Source organism: Simochromis diagramma, unplaced genomic scaffold, assembly GCF_900408965.1.
Source record: "Simochromis diagramma unplaced genomic scaffold, fSimDia1.1 OVJJ01000649.1, whole genome shotgun sequence".
Lineage (NCBI taxonomy): Eukaryota > Metazoa > Chordata > Actinopteri > Cichliformes > Cichlidae > Simochromis > Simochromis diagramma.
This window is the reverse complement of record NW_024387444.1, coordinates 267,840-284,194: the sequence shown is the minus strand read 5'-3', so window position 1 is coordinate 284,194 and position 16,355 is coordinate 267,840. Positions and strand designations below refer to the sequence as shown.

The following is a 16,355-nucleotide window of genomic DNA, read 5'->3' as shown; positions in this document are numbered from 1 at the left end:
TTATTACTCATTGGCAGTGACCCCGATTAAGGATGAGCCACATTACTAATAGGCTTCTCTTAATGCTAAAATATAAATCCTGGGATATATATCCGCTTTGACATTAATGACTAAATGTTACTTCTCAGCCTTGTCGCAGCGATGATCAAAAGTACTTCACTTCGCTTTTTTTTTAACCCCTCCTCTCTTTAAAATTTCAGTTCTGTCTTCCTTTTCCGACTAATATTGTGGATAAAAGATTTCTGTGTGTCAGGCTTAAAGAGGGGAGATTTTTCAGCTATTCTGGCAGAGAAAGTTTTGATGGCATGAGAGGGAAAGTTGTGCATGAACTTGGAGGAAATGCGATGAATCAAGTATAAAGTATAAAAGCTTCTCTAAAGCTTCTCAGCACATGCAGGACAACAAGATATTGCAATTGTTAGCTGCATGTACATTTATACATGTGTACATTAATGCCTGAGGAGTCTATCGCTTTCTTCCTGTCTCTGTCTTCTGGCACATTCTCTGTCCCGACGTTAACCAATAAAGATGAAATGTCTTCAAAAAAACAGCCAGTGTCCCAACAGACTTTTTCAGCCGTCCGCAGGTCCTGTTCAGTATGCAGCACGGGCAACAACTCAATTAACCAAAAGCCCCTAGCCATCACAGCAGCAGGCTGCCTCATAATATTTCCTATAATGTTTCATCCAATTTGGTGAGTTTGACGTTTACCCCCTGCAGGACTGCAGCAAGAGACAGTGACTGAAGGCAAGGGGGCACTGAGGTGGTGGTGTGTGCGAATGGTAATGTGGCCTGGAAATCATTGCCCGGGCCTGCAGGTGAGAATGCATCATCACCATTTTTTTAAAATCAACTCTTTCAAAACTTTGCAAGCACTAGAATCTATTTTTCAATTTTTTCGGCATAAACTTAACAGTCCTCAAAAGAAAAAAAAGAAAAAGTAGAAACAGTGTGGATAGTGTATGCATGAGAGAGTGTGTAAAAAATTATTTTGTGAAATATTGCACACGCTGCAGAAGTAATAGACTGCTGAGAATGGGTGAGGGGGGGTGTTTATAGCACTGTGCCATTGGATAAAGATAATGTTTTAGGAGAGTTTCGCAGGGCTAGCAGCCGTAAGATCGTCTGCTCTAAAGCGAGATTATTTTTTTTGAGAAGCCTGTGAGCCACTTTAAGACGTCCTATCATTGGCATGACCCTGCTTTTACCTCTCTACCCTCTCCAACAGCCCTCCCCATCTTTCCATCTCTCCTTCTCTCGGACAGAAGAGGACTCTGCGGCTCCTAAGTGACGACAGGAGAGTCACCCCGGTGGAACTGATGCCCCCGATCAGTGATGGGCTGGAAAAGCATAAAGGCAGAAAAGGAAGGTGAAGGAGGGTTTGGTGGGGGGGGGGGGGAGGGGGGAGAACGAGGATAACGCTGATACAGCAATTTCCCTTACCCACAGAGGGAGAGAGAGAGGGCAGTGGGGTAGAGTGAGGGAGGTTGATAGAGAGAGGTGAGGATGGAGAGAAAGACAAGGAAGGGGAGGGGTGGGGAGGGGTCTCATTTATGATTAAAAGATAGGCCAGATAACCCTGCGAGCCTGGCCCATCACTCTCCTTTAAAATGAGGTTCTAATGGCACCTGGGGAGGAAAGGGAGGCTTGGGCATCATTAACCAGAATCTCTGAATCCTTATACCAGGGTGGGATATCTCTTGGAAAAAAAGCGCACCTAGCTTGGAGCACTGGGTATGTGAGAAGCATTTGCACTGCATGCACACTGTCGAGTGTTCAAATTGTGTACATGGTTCACATTGACAAAATCAGCAAAATGCCTCAGAGCCATCAAGATAAGAGGAGGATATATGTGTGTATGCAACTGGTTAGATGTATATATGTGACACTGCATGTCTGATCTTACTGTCTCTCTGGAACATGTCGCTCCTAATGAGAAGGTGATTAACGGTAATGTGTCTCATTACTTAAAACAGGTTTCATCACGGCACAAAGTGCTGCTAAAGTCGCCACTCTGTTCAAATATGGTTTCTTACAGCTGGCGGGCTCAAGTCTGGTCTGCGATTTTCATCCACAAATCGAAAGATTGATTTGAGCCTATGTTCTTCTTTTTTTCTTTCTTCTTTTTTTATTCACAAAATGTGTGAATTAATAGTCTCAAGATGAAATACATCACACAGCTTTTGTTAGTTTTCCATTCTTAATGAAAAAAAAGAAAAAAAGATTTCCTCTTGGACTTCTGCTGCAACAGCATGTTTGGATCTTCTAAGGCACGGGTGTCAAATATAAGGCCCAGGAGCCAAAATCGGCTTGGCAAAGAGACCAGTCTGGCCCACTGGATGGCTTTGTAAAATGTGGAGGACAGGATACATTTTCGGACTTTTGGACTTGGAGTTTTTCTTTTTTTTTTCCCCTGCTGATATGACATCTACAGCTGTTCATATAAGGGCAGAGTCATGAAGTACAGCAACGGATTTACTATACCGTGTGGAAAATCTGGAACAGACTGTTGGAATTGCACATCTTTTTTTTTTTTTTACATCAGGGATTAAATGTGTAGTTAAACTTCTATAGATGGATAGAAAGAGGAGTTTTACTGGTCCAGCCTGCTTAAGGAAAGTGCTAAAAAATGGGTTTGACTTCCCGTTCTAATGTTACAGCAAGCAAAGCCCGCTTTTAGCCATTGAAGGTGATGATAATATTGAGGACACAAACACCGCCGATTTTTTTTATGTCTTCTGAATTCTCAATTGAATTTAACTCTTTTTATAAAGTTCCAGTTTGCAGAAACATTCACCTCAAGATGCTTGACATTGTAAGGTAAACACAATATTAGAAAGAAACCCAACAATCACACAACCCTCTATGAGCAAGCATTTGGTGACATTGGGAAGGAAAAACCCTGCATTCTCTACATTTTTCAACCCATCTTCTCCAGCATTAGGGTCTACCCTGCGTTCTCCACCCTGGTCTAATTATCTTTGGTCCCTCTCCTGCCTGTTAAAAGACAAAAGTGCAGTAGACAGCCCATCTTATGGTCTCTCTTCATAGGAATGCTAACAGTTTGCAACCTGACCCAGTGTCTCTCTGGTGCTACCCAAACAGGGCTGTCCGACTATCCTGAAACCAACACCATGTGTGTTTCCATCACTCATATTGAGATATCAGTGTCTTTATAGTTAGAAATCCTCCATATATTATCAGTGCTTCTCCAGCTGCCATCATAACTCTTGCTTTCCTGGACAACACATCTATCTTATTTTGGAGCACATATCCACAGAGTGTTTCAGTCTGAAAGAAGACACGGTGCCACAGGAGGGGGCATACTGGATAGATGATGTACAAGACTTTTCATTTCAGCAGCTTGGGAACTTACGGATAAGTCCAATCCCTTTCAGTCCAAACCCACATAGTAATGACCCTAAGTGAAACCAAATTTGATCAACATAGTTTATTTGCCGTCTTGACATCTGTCACCAAACATTGTGCTTTTACTGGATGCCTATCATGGTACCCTGCATCTTAATATAAGACTTATAAGCCTTTTTTCTCTGAAAATGACTTTTTGCTCCTCTTTTGAAATATTTCACGTAACTATAATTCTAAACAAATTATACAGAATTATGAACGATATGAAACTGTCTGCAAACAGAAAATAGACTTTACCAACACCCCAATAACTGATTTCACAAAAGCTAAAGAACATCAGTGTTTTGTTGTTTCAGTGAAATGGCACTAAGGGTTTGGGAATACTGCAATGTGTATATACAATAGCACAGTGTGGTTAGGTGCCTTGAGAAACATTTGCCTTTGGCAATTACACCAAATTAGCATGACTGCAAAATGTCTACCTAACATCAGGCTCAGTAAACATTATGTGGCACGAGTTGTACAAAGTATATGTTAGTAAAACAAACCAGGTTTACACCTACTCTGAAGAAGCCAGTATTAAAAAACAAAAATGCTGACAGAGAATAGAAAGCTGTCAAAATGTTCAAAAATATTGTGTTTAGTGACTTCTGTGCTCAGGTTTGCATTAGAACACGATTTATAGAGCATGTTTGCCATGTTAGACAGTATTTCAAATTATCCAAATGAGGGGCAATAGACAGCTTTTTATTGTCTGCAACATTGCATGAAAAGCTGCAAGTAGCAAAAAGACACAAGCCAACCTTTTAACCTTACACTGTACTGGGAATAATCATTTCCTCAGATTACGATGAGTCCATTTTTTTGTTCATGCGAATAGTGAGATAATTTGTTCAGCAGTGGCTGGATTAAGATGTTCAGTCGAGCGTAATATTCTACGGAATCATCAAAGTAGATTTTTTTTTCCTGATATCACACAAGACCACTGTGTGTATAACTTTAGGGTGGATGAAAACAAAATTCAGAAGTGATAAATAACAGAATCTGTATTGGAAAGGACAAGGAGGACAAACAGTTGCAGAGTAGCAAGGGTTGTTTACCCCTCATTGTGTGTTTCCATAATGCCCCTCTGGACAGTCTGGTTGTGTGCCTGTTGGGAGGGGAGATGTTGACAGTGGGCAGTGGGGTTGGTGGGGTCCCTTTTAGCACATTCATAAAAGCAGCATTTAGCATTGTCACAACAACTGCTTAGGAAAAGCCAAGCCTCCATTAAACAAGGGCAATGATGCACTACAAAGTTACAGCCCCTCAGCCCCCCCACCACCCGCCCCAATCCGAGTAACTTTCTGCCTGTTGTATACAGCTTGGTACACGGCAGGATGAGAGAGTTTTTCTGAGTGATTTCCAGTGTGAAGTTATGGTGTTGATTAGCGCAGTGACAGCTGCCATGATTAAAATGGCTGATAGTAATAGTGCAGCATTCATGCATTGACAACTTTGCTCTGCATGGCTTTGTGAGTGGTGATGTATGACACCATTAGGGTAACCTCAGGGCCCTGGAGGACACTTATCTCCCTCGTCACGTCCTTCACACTTTCCATTCTCCCTCTAACAAAAGGACGCCTGCTCCCCAGTCTGCATGCTTATGAATTGTGTGTGCACACGAGCTTGTGATACGCATCTGTGTGTCTGCTCGCTGTCCATCTTTGCTAGTGAAAACGAATGCTATAGAATATTTGGGTGAGCCTGTGTATATTTTTGTTGTTTGTAAAGCTGAGTCAAGGCTTAGGCTTCTGGTACATTACAAACAAGACCTTTATACCAAGCTGTCTTTTCTGTGCTTATGCTGCTCTAAATCCTGATTTATAATCACGCACATACATAGTTTAGTTCCTACGTGTATATTTTCTGAACATAATGGCATAATTTTCTTTCTCCTTGTGAAGTGATTAAAACATTCTATCTTTACCCAGATTATTAAATAATTAAAAAAAGAAAATACCACAATTTCTAGAGAATTGTTTTCCAATTTATCTTCTCAAAAACAATACGAAAGTCTATGTTTAAATAGACAACAGAAAAAACTTTCTTCACTTCTTTGAGGTACATAGTGAGTGCTATCTCAAGGAGATTGTTGCACAGCCAGGCTCAGCTTTTGCACAATGCTAATGAAAATTACATAGCTGAGTCACTAAATATTTTTAAGCTGATGTTCTCGATTTATTATTTTGGAAGGTAACATTTTATTGTAATAATAATATATGACAAAAAATTTAATAGAGACTGTTGTGTGTGTGTTTTTTAACTATTTCTTTTCTACTGGGAGTGCTCAGATCATTGAAAGACCTGGTTGTTTCGTAGAAACAGTGGTAAGATTAACATTAGAACACACAATTTATTATCAAAAAGTACTCAGAACAGCGTCGTTTAAAAGATAAGATAAGATAAGATAAGATAAGATAAGATAAGCTTTATTAGTCCCACATGTGGGAAATTTGTTTTGTCACAGCAGTGCACAGTGGACAGTGCAAAGTTATATAGCAAAAATTAGAATATAATAAGAATAATATACTGTACACAACTGTACAGAATAGAATAGAATAAAATAAAATACTATATACAGTAGAATAAAATAGAATAAAATGTACTATAGGATAAAAATAGAATGCCAATGCAACTGAGTGAAAATACAACTTTGTCAGAAAAGTGTATTGCACTTAGTCTTATTGCACATGTGTGGGTTTGTGTGTTTGATCAGCTGCAAAAGTCTTTGTTGTGGAGTCTGACAGCAGTGGGGAGGAAAGACCTGCGAAATCTCTCCGTCCCGTTCCGTCTCCGTCACTCACCACCTCCACTGGGTCCAGAGGGCATCCTAGAACAGAGCTGGCCCTGCAGATCAGCCTGTTCAGTCTCTTCCTGTCCCCAGCAGAGAAAAAATGCTATCTAATTTCAATTTCACTGATCTCATGTTTAAGGTCATCTTACACTCTGTGGTTTCATTGTAGACTAGAAAGCAAACATCATCTTCACGTGGACATGAAACAGAACTTGTGCTGTGTCCCGTAAACATCGGAAGTTGGATTTCAGTGCTGGGAGCAAAATAGGAGCAAAATAACTCCCAAGCTGAGAAAGAGGATTTGTTTTGCTCCTTAGTTATGCACCCATCACTAGCAGCACAGTGCAGTACTTGTTGTTTTCTGTGTATAAAAAGCACATTCATGGATGGAATATAGTCAGAGCTCTACATATGGATTATTCAGCCAGTCAAAAACAGACAAACATGTATAGATGACAAGTTTGTGTTCACTGCGGCGATCATGGATTGTGAACTCGGAGATTTCCAACTGGGAATTCAGAAATTCAGTCTTCCAACTTCAGATGGATTGCACCATTGGGCCAGGGTCTTTAAGAGCATTGTGAGTGGGTGTTCGGGGCGCAGCTGGATGGATTGTGGGGTTCCCCTTCTTACTGCTCACCACTGGTCGTTGATGTCTCCCTGACTATGTGGGCACCTCATAATTCTAAGGTGTATAGCTGGATGTTTTGGTGTGGTTGTTTGGAATGACTTGGGATACTTTGGGGGAGGGCTGGAAGGGGCTCTGCTAGGTTCTCGGTTGCTGGGACTGTTGCAGTCGGCTGCTAGTTGCCTCTGGTTCTCTGCGGCTTGTACCCTTTGGCCATGTGGACTCCATCAACCTTTGCAACCTCTCCCCTGGTTTTCATCAGGATGTGTGGCTACTTGGGTGCGTTGTCGTGGTTTCTCACCCTAATTATCAAGTTAGGGTTCTTGCCCAAGGACACTTCAGATCAGCAGTCTTCCACTTCAACGATTGTGCTCACTTTAACAGATACTAGAATGTTACACAGCTCATGTCTGACAAAGGTGTTACTCCTTTAAACAGGAGCCATAACCAGAAGTCATAAGCCATAAGTTTTATCACAAGAGACAGCATGTCTTAGTGTTTTTGGTCTAAACCACTTGTGAGGCACAACAACAACTTACAAACGGCAAGATAACTATAAACACCTCTTCATGCCCATGGGGCCTGTCTGTCGCGCTGCACTAGGCAAATGTTTGTGAGAACACCTCTGTAAACATGCGCATCCTTGGAGGGGTCAGCCAAGCGGTGGCTGACACCTAACACACCCACGCCACTGATACTGCAGTCATGTCAACGGAAGTGTAAGGCAATACCCAGTTTTCCTAACAAGTTGAACCTCACTAGATTCACCCTGGCATCCCAGGACTCCAAACATATGTCCCCTCCCCACTTCAGAAATACACACACTCTTATTTTTGGCGGCATGCAACCCCTTAATTATTTCAGAGGGCTGAATTTGAGACGATTTGGTTCGTAAGGTTTTGCAGAGGGCACGGAGTCAAGATCCCAAGGAATATCAAGAAAGACGCACCGAAGGCGGCGAGATATTTAAGGCAGAGGGGTGTGGGAGTGGTCGGTAGAGATTTAGAGGATAGACACGTTCGCTCACACAAGCGCCGTCGCATGTACAAACTGCTGTCACTGTCTCTCTTGAGCCCTTCTCTCCTGTCCTCTAGCTGCTACCCTTACCACTGCTGATGAGAAAAACAGACACGAGTGCTAAGCTCTGTCTTTGCCTGGGATTGATAACATTTGTAATTGAGGTGCTTGCTATGGAGTGCCAGCTTCCTCGCTTCTTGGACGGTAGTTTCCAGGTTGTCTCAAGCGCAGAGACGAGGAGGCGATGGGGGCGACGGGAGGAATTTGAATGTGTTAAGAGTGTGCGGTGTCCACACGGCCGTTAGCAAACAAACTCGTGTGGGGAAAGCTAAGATCAAATTCAGTGCCATCTAAAGGCCTGTTCTGTGATTTATGCCAGCCCTTTTTATTTGGGCGAAATTATCCACATTGTTACCGAAGCGGAGAGGGAGAAAAAGACTGTTTGATGAAAGCTGATTACAACAGAGACTTGGACAAACACGGATCCTGTCATAATTAAGCCCACTTATGAAATTATTATGTTTATCAGCGTATAAACAGTACCCTTAGATGTGTTGACATTAGTGTCAGCATTTGCAAAGGAATGAGTGCATTGCAGCACAAGCCATGCTGACACTGGACTCCAGATCGAGCCATTTTCCGAATGCTTTCAGATACTGTTTTCTCTAAATTGCTTTTACTGATTTCAAAATTTAAATGAAATACATTTATATAAAAAAATTAAAGTGCTTAATGCTTGTAGCATATAAAGAAAATATCGATATTTCTCGATATTATAGATATGTGAAAATGTAGAAGATGTGAAACCTTAATGTTCCCTGTCATGTCACAGTGTGATGGAAGGAAGCTGTGTGTTTCTTATATAATAAGAAAGAGTTATTTCTTTAAAGTGGACACTGAAATAGGTAGCTGGACCAGTTATGATAAACATCGCCATAATAAAAAATACTTATGTTTACATTTTAATAAGCTAGATAAATGCAGACTAAATTAAAAAAGTAAAACAAACTCTGAGATTTTGGAAATAATGAGAATTTAAAAAAAGGACCAGAATAATCTGCATTCAAATTTCGTGTTCATGTCACGCGTGTTATTCGATTGCAAACACCTGTTGTTTGCCTATGAGGATAGTTGTGCGGTGGTCGAGTGATGTAATGGAACAGCACGAATATAATTAGAGTAATGATGCATGGATATGTAGTCCGATGCCCAAAATTGTGCAATGAAGCTAAACCGTGTTCAGTTGATCTGCCCTGTAAAACAAATTTCTATTATAAACGTAAATCAGTGATATGTTGGCAAGCACGTAGTAAATTTAGTCAATTTAGTTTTTAAGTTCTCTAAACACATTTTCTATCATAAACATTTTAAACCACTCCAACCTGCAATATAACAACACAGTGAACAAGACCATTTTTGTTATTAAATAATCATGTTTAGCAGGGAAAATAGCCATCATGTCTTAATAAGTTCCCCTCAGTCTAATAAACACCGGGAGAATCTCATCAGGGCTAAAACTTCAGATCAATACAGACTGAGTGAGAGTAATAGCTTTCACCTTACAAGACACATATTTCAATTAAGCGCAGTTTTCAAGCAGACGTGACATTTTGTTAGTGGTTAAATAACTTCTTCTATGATGAATCACTGATTATTTAAGACAAATTTTGCATAGAGAAGGAAATAGGATAAAATGATATGCATCTGATTTCATCTTGGTTATGTCCAAGTATCTTTTTACCTACATTTATTCCTTACCCAGGATCAAAGTTTAGAAGTAAGTTGTACAAATGACCTACAGAGATTGTGGCTTCCAAATGGCAAGTCTAAAAGGAACAACTCTGATAAATCATAGCGCGAAACATGAGTCCGTGGCTGTTGTCGGAGATTTATCGGCAGCTGTATTTTTCTAGTGTCAACTGATGTTCCATGAGACTTAGCCAGCGTCTTACATTGCTTCCACCCATGCTCACTCCCCACCAACACATACCCACACACACACATACTTGCACTGCTCTCTGAAATACACACTACACTTCTCCACTCCATCAACAGCTGCCCAGCATTTAAATTCGAGAGCTATTCCTGTGAGACTGTTAAACACGACAGATTGAGATGAGTGGCAAACCTCTAGTGCTAGCATTAGCCCACTTATCTTATTAGTGGGGCAGCTCTAATACATTTGATACCCCTCCGGCTACTGCTGGTGTGGCCTCAGGGAACCGGCAGCGTCTTCAAAGACCAGATCTGGCGTCCTGGAGCCTCAGCATGCTGAGAGGCATACCACAACCATGTCGGTTTGAATTCAGTCTGCAGTTGCTGCACATCTTACTCTCACTGTATTTTTCCATTGACCAGTCAATGCAAACTATTTGAAGAACAAGAATATGCTAAAAATAGACATGTTCTAAGTATTATTATTTTTGGTTCACTTTTAACTTTATATGGCCTAGGTATATCCTCAACATGGCACTTTAACAGAATTTTATTTTTAAGTAATGCTTGTACTGTACTGACAGTTAAGATTGAACCTAGACTAAAGAAATTGAGCTATCACACTATCCCTGGTGGGAAACAGTTGTTTATTTCTCAGTGTGGTGTATTAAGATTTTCACTTGAACCACTTGAAAGACTAATTTCTTCTTTACAATTGCTTTATTCCAGCGCACTATCTTGTGCAATGCCCAAATGCACCCATATTAGTATTGCATTAGTCTTAAATCAATACAAAGCGTACACAGAGTTATTACACTACAAAAAGCAAATTATCTTCGGCTGAGCTGTACAACGAGGTACTTGTATGATAATGTTGCAATAGTTCCTAATAAGATGTTGGACAGATTAGGCCAGAAGGATCATCCTGTAATTAATTTACATTACTTCACTGAGAGGATGCAGTGTTCATACTGGAGCCTTCTGCTGCATGAATGAGAGCTTAGGCTCACTGACAGCATTTCTCAAACCTTGGCTGGTGACCTCGCCTAATTCTGGTCAGAACACACATAGCAAGAGTGCAGATTGTTTGCACGAGTGTAGGCTGCAAGTTGAGAACTTGTTTCTTTGAGTTAGGTTTATTTACCATTAACTGGTTGATTGTTTTTTAGTCTTGTTATTATGATTAAATTGATGTTATTTTGTTAGAAAGGCATTGTTAATCTATAAATTAGCTAAATTTAGCATTTAGAAGTTAGGCTAAAGTTACTGTACAGTGCTTAACACATTTATTACACTACCAGTCAAATTGGATGACACAGCTGCCTTAAATTATAATATTGGTTGTGTTGCTTCCGTAGTTGTTAACCCACCAGTATTCACAAGCTCTTTAATCAAAAAAAAAAATTGTAATATTAAAATATAATAATTGGTGTTATCCATGAATTTTCAAATCTACTGTTTTACAACAAGCACAATAATAATAATAATAATAATAATAATAAAGCACATTATTATTAATATTATTTAATTTAATTTAATTACAGTTATTTAAACTGCTTTCCCAAACAGGAAAAGCAGTTTAAATAATAAATAATATATAATATAAAGATGTGAATTCTGTTTGTTAGTGATCTAATAAATAACAAGCAGAATTCACTTTTCTTTTCTTTTCTTTTCTTTTTTTTTGAAGTTTTGAAGTTTTTAACAGATTTTTTTTGGGGGGGGGGGGGGGTCAGATGCACTGCAAAACCAGCAAAAGTTTGACATTTTCATTGGGAAATAACCAGATCAAAAAGATCAACATAGCTTTTTTTTTTATTAACTGAGGTTTGACCAGAAAATATTAAAAAGTGATCTCATAAAAGAAAAAAAAAGCTTAAGTTGTAATAAAATAGATATATTGCATAGTTAATTGTAGTCTTATTCTTTTATTTTTATTTTATAAATAATAAAGAAATATAAAAAATAGATATAAAATATTATAGCAAACAAATATTATTCACCAGCTTGATTCAAGCATATGTAGAAGAAAAAATGAGCATTGTCAAGATGTATTCAGGTGACATTTTCATATCATTTACACTCGACTGTCAGGAATCCCCTTCTGAAGTGGTGTTATTTAGTAACCTACTTCGTGGTTTTGGTGTGATTGACAAGTAAGTTCTGTAGTGGTAACGATATGGTGTAAAGAAGTCCCTGTGTGTTACTGTAAGCAGCAACACATAAGTCTAACCTTTAGCTGCTAACTGAAAACTGAGCTGAGGAGAGCTGCTTTGAAGATTTGAACCCTGTGCTTACGCATCAAGAGCGCACACGCGCAGCTACAGCACAGGCAGAGCCGCACACAAAGCCATGCAAATATGCTTCAGGTTATTTTTCAGCATCTAGTATAGTATACTACACCTTGACTGCTGCCTCCACTTTAAACCCTCACAACAACAAAAATAAATAAATAGCGATCCCTCTGAGAAAACTTCCTGTTAGTACTTCTGGTGACAGGTGAAAGATAGCCAACTGTCTTCTTTGCCTTTCTTCTGTTTAGTTACTCTGATGGCCCCATACGCACACATGCATACATAGTTACACAATCCTCTCCATCAGCACCCTGGAGTGTAGAAATTGCTTACCAAGACTCTTTGCTATTCTTAAAGGAGTCATGTCAACATGTTGGGTGGGCAGACAAGCACTTTACTGCTCACCTGCCTTTCTTTAGCTTCACTCTTTCTTTCTCACACTTTCTTTTCCCCCACTACCTCGCTCTCTCTCTCCTCACCGCACACACAGACACTTGTCACCATAAAACAGGTTGTGTTGTCAAGTTGCCTGTCACCATGCTTGTACCTCTGTGCCATATATGAGCTCTCTCAGCTGTTCCTCACACTTGAACCACAATTAACCCCTGGCATATGTATGCCCATGTGCACGCTCTTGCATGCGCATACACGCACACACACTTGCAGACATCTACACATAGTTTGCACTCTCTTTTGCTCTTTCTCACTGCGGCTGCCCTTTCACTCTCAGCTCTCAGGCTACAAGCCAATCCGTGCCAGAGGGTCATTCTCTCTGTCAGTCAGTGTGTAAAGCTGTTTTCACACATGCACCACAGCCCAGAACCTTTCCAGATCTTACCCCTCACCTAAACCAGAGTATTATATACGGTCTAAAAATTGTAGACTGTATATAAAAAGATGGATGTACCTACCATGACCTTATCATTGCCTTTTGAGACTCCCTGTTCTAAAGCCATAACTTGTTACATACATTTGGGATACTGACTGGAAATGTGAGCTAATGCTAGCTAGCTTTGTTAGCAATGTGAATGCACAACTTGTTTGGGACGACAAACAAGCAAAGATTCTTGCTAATTAATTATTAAGTATGATGCAAATAAAATCCTAGGATTGAATCCTTGGATGAACTGTTACACAGTGACATGCTGATTTAAACACTCTGACTTCATTGCATAAGGGTTAGAATTTGGAAATTAATTTAGAATTAATGTTATTAGTGTTAATACAAACCTTATGAGCATGTCTAATCACTTTTATAGAATTTGTTCAAATGTTGTTATTCATCCTCTTACAGTTTTTTCTGAATGCTTAAACCCTAACTGTGATTCCTGTAGCACAATCTCTAAAACTATTCAGACTTATAGCAAAACCACTCACTGAGTTTGCAAAACTAAAAGCACAAAAACTGCTTTGCACTCAATTTGCAATTTTGTAACACACACTTTGCAAACCTGTAGGCACAATTCACTGCACAACACTCAATTACCAAATTTCCAACACACTCCTAGCAAAAGTATACACATGTATGGCTATCATTAACACTAATTTGCCAACTGTCTGGCACACTTTCACATGTGAAAACTTTTTTAGATAATTAGTTCACTTTGCAATCAGCCTAAGCACTATAATACAGGTAAGCTGTGTGTGCGGAGTACAATGGAGGGAGTAGAAAGAGTGAGAAGTAGAGGAGGCCGAGGAAGAGGACGTGGAGGTGAAGAAGTAGGATGAAGAGGATGACAAGGACAAGGAGGAGCAAGAGGAAGATGAGGAGGGGGGAGAGGAAGATGAGGAGGGGGGAGAGGAAGATGAGGAGGGGGGAGAGGAAGGGTAGGAAGAGTAAGAAATAGAATTGCTGATGACATCAGAGCTACAATAGTGGACCATGTAATCAACCGTGGAATGACCCTGAGGGTAGCTGGCCAACGGGTCCAGCCTAACTCGAGCCGCTACACTGTAGCAAGTACCATAAGGACATCTTGAAATGAGAATCGGTTACAGTTTTTTACAGTCGCTAACAAGCGTTTGTCCAAACAGTTGTCACATTTGCAAAACTCTAAACACAATTAGCACAGGATCGGTCTGTTGTGGCCATACCATTCACACATTTCATGTCGTGTTCACCCAATATGCAGTCAGTGAACACATTTCCACAATGCTTACATTTTCTTAACAGACAAGTTATACCTCCCAACAAAACTATGGACTGTTCTTGTAGTATCTACGAATGTTAACACACAACATCCCACAATAGCAAAAACAATATTCCAAACCGTAGATACAGTATAAAAACCTCTGCCCCTGCAATGATATCAGTACAAAAACAATATCAATATCAAAAATATATCTCAGCTGTAAACAAACAAACAATTGAATAATTGACACACAGCTGATTTATGTTGGGTAAATTGGGCCAACCACACCTTCTTCCATTCTGGCTTAGACTCAGTGGGGTTCATAAGGCAAGACCTTGAGGAGTGATGTTTTTGGAAACAAAAAAAAGACAAACACTGTAATGTCTGGTCGAGGAGGAGTAAGAGCAAGGGGCCCAGAGAGAAGAGCAGGCCCAAGGAGAGGGCAAGGTATAGGTGTAAGAATGCGTGGTGGTGGCATTCCAAGGGCTGCAAGAACAGTAGTCAGTGATGAAATCCGTGCCACTATCATTGACCATGTAATCAACCATGGTCTTTCACCAAGAGAGGCTGGTGAAAGAGTGCAGCCCAATTTGAGGCGGTCAACGGTTGCCTCCATTATACGCACCTTTCAACAAACCAACAGGTAAGTATTGCATTTTACATGGATTGTTCCTATTCTCACTTGACATGTCAATATGGTCATACAGTAATGCATATGTTGAATTGTCTGTCTTTCTAAAGAATGCAACGTCTTCCACCCTCTGGGGGAAGAGGAAAGCTCCTCAGTAATGATCAGGAGCTTGCCATTGTGGAAATGGTTACTGCAAATAATGCAATAAAACTGCGGTGAAATACAAACCAGAATTGTGGCGGACCATGAGATATTCGACAATATCGATAGAATCAGCCTCACAACCATTTCGCGGACATTGTCCAAACATAGAGTGCGGATGAAGCAGCTCTACACTGTTCCCTTTGAGAGGAACAGTGAGAGGGTCAAGGAGCTACGACGACAATATGTCCAGGTACAGTGTATATTCAATCCAATGTCCAGTTCTATAAGCTTTGCACTTTGCAAGTAGGTAACCTACACAATACTAGGTTACAGTACAGTATGGTATACAGTACTAACATGACTTACATAAACTTTGTTTCAGAGAGTTATGGAATTGGAGGCCAACCAGGCCCCTCATGAATTCATATACATCGATGAGGCAGGATTCAATCTGGCCAAAAGGCGTCGACGTGGACGGAATGTGATTGGTAAAAGGGCCACAGTTGATGTGCCAGGACAGAGAGGGGCAAACATTACCATGTGTGCAGCAATTGCAAATGCAGGATTACTCCTTCACAAATGTCAGGTTGGACCCTATAATACAGAGCGCTTGCTTGCCTTTCTCAATGATCTCCACCAGCGCCTGGTTCCAGAGCAGGGTCAGGAGGGTGAAAACATGGGGACCTTTGTAATTACCTGGGACAATGTGGCTTTCCATCACTCGCAAGCAATAACAACATGGTTTGAAGTCCACCCAAGACTGGTGAGTCTCTTCCTTCCACCCTATTCACCTTTCCTCAACCCCATAGAGGAGCTCTTTTCTGCATGGCGGTGGAAGGTTTATGACCATCAGCCACATGACCAGATGTCCCTCCTTGAAGCCATGGATGCTGGCTCCAGGGACATCACAGTTGACGATTGCCAAGGGTGGATCCGACATACCAGGCGGTTTTATCCCAGGTGCATCGACTTGGCTGACATCAGATGTGATGTTGATGAAAACATGTGGCCTAACCCTGAAGATCGCAGAGATTAGATGCAACTTTTTTGCCTTTTTTTAGCCCCCCTCCCCCCTTTTTATCTTGGCTTTTTTGCTGTTGTTTTTTTGTTCAGAATGCTCTTGTGTGTTCCATGGATATTTTGTTCACTGTAAGCAATACTGTGACACTTTCTCTGTCCTATCATACCGTGTTTCTACTGTACCTCCTGTAGTAAACAGTAAAGACACAGAAACTTGTTTGCTTTTCACTGGAATGCTTTTGAATGTGAACATTACTGTACATGTGGACATGCAGTTACCAACCAAGACATTTCTGGTGTCAAAATGGTGGATTGCATGTTTCGCATGCACATACCTGTAAAACTGAAA

At 40.5% G+C, this 16,355-nt stretch overlaps 1 protein-coding gene across 1 annotated transcript; it reads left to right on the top strand.

Moving 5' to 3' along the window:
* The first annotated feature begins 15,069 nt into the window (after positions 1-15,069).
* On the top strand, positions 15,070-16,022 carry LOC120722564. The gene is made up of 2 exons (XM_040013580.1): positions 15,070-15,236; positions 15,369-16,022. The coding sequence occupies exons 1-2, from the start codon at positions 15,162-15,164 to the stop codon at positions 16,020-16,022; spliced, it is 729 nt and encodes a 242-aa protein (XP_039869514.1). The 5' UTR covers positions 15,070-15,161.
* The last annotated feature ends 333 nt before the right edge of the window (positions 16,023-16,355 follow it).

Coding starts and splice junctions, on each gene's coding strand:
- LOC120722564 (XM_040013580.1), top strand. CDS start 15,162: ATGAAGCAGCTCTACACTGTTCCCTTTGAGAGGAACAGTGAGAGGGTC. Junction 15,237..15,368: donor TACGACGACAATATGTCCAG/GTACAGTGTATA, acceptor ACTTTGTTTCAG/AGAGTTATGGAATTGGAGGC.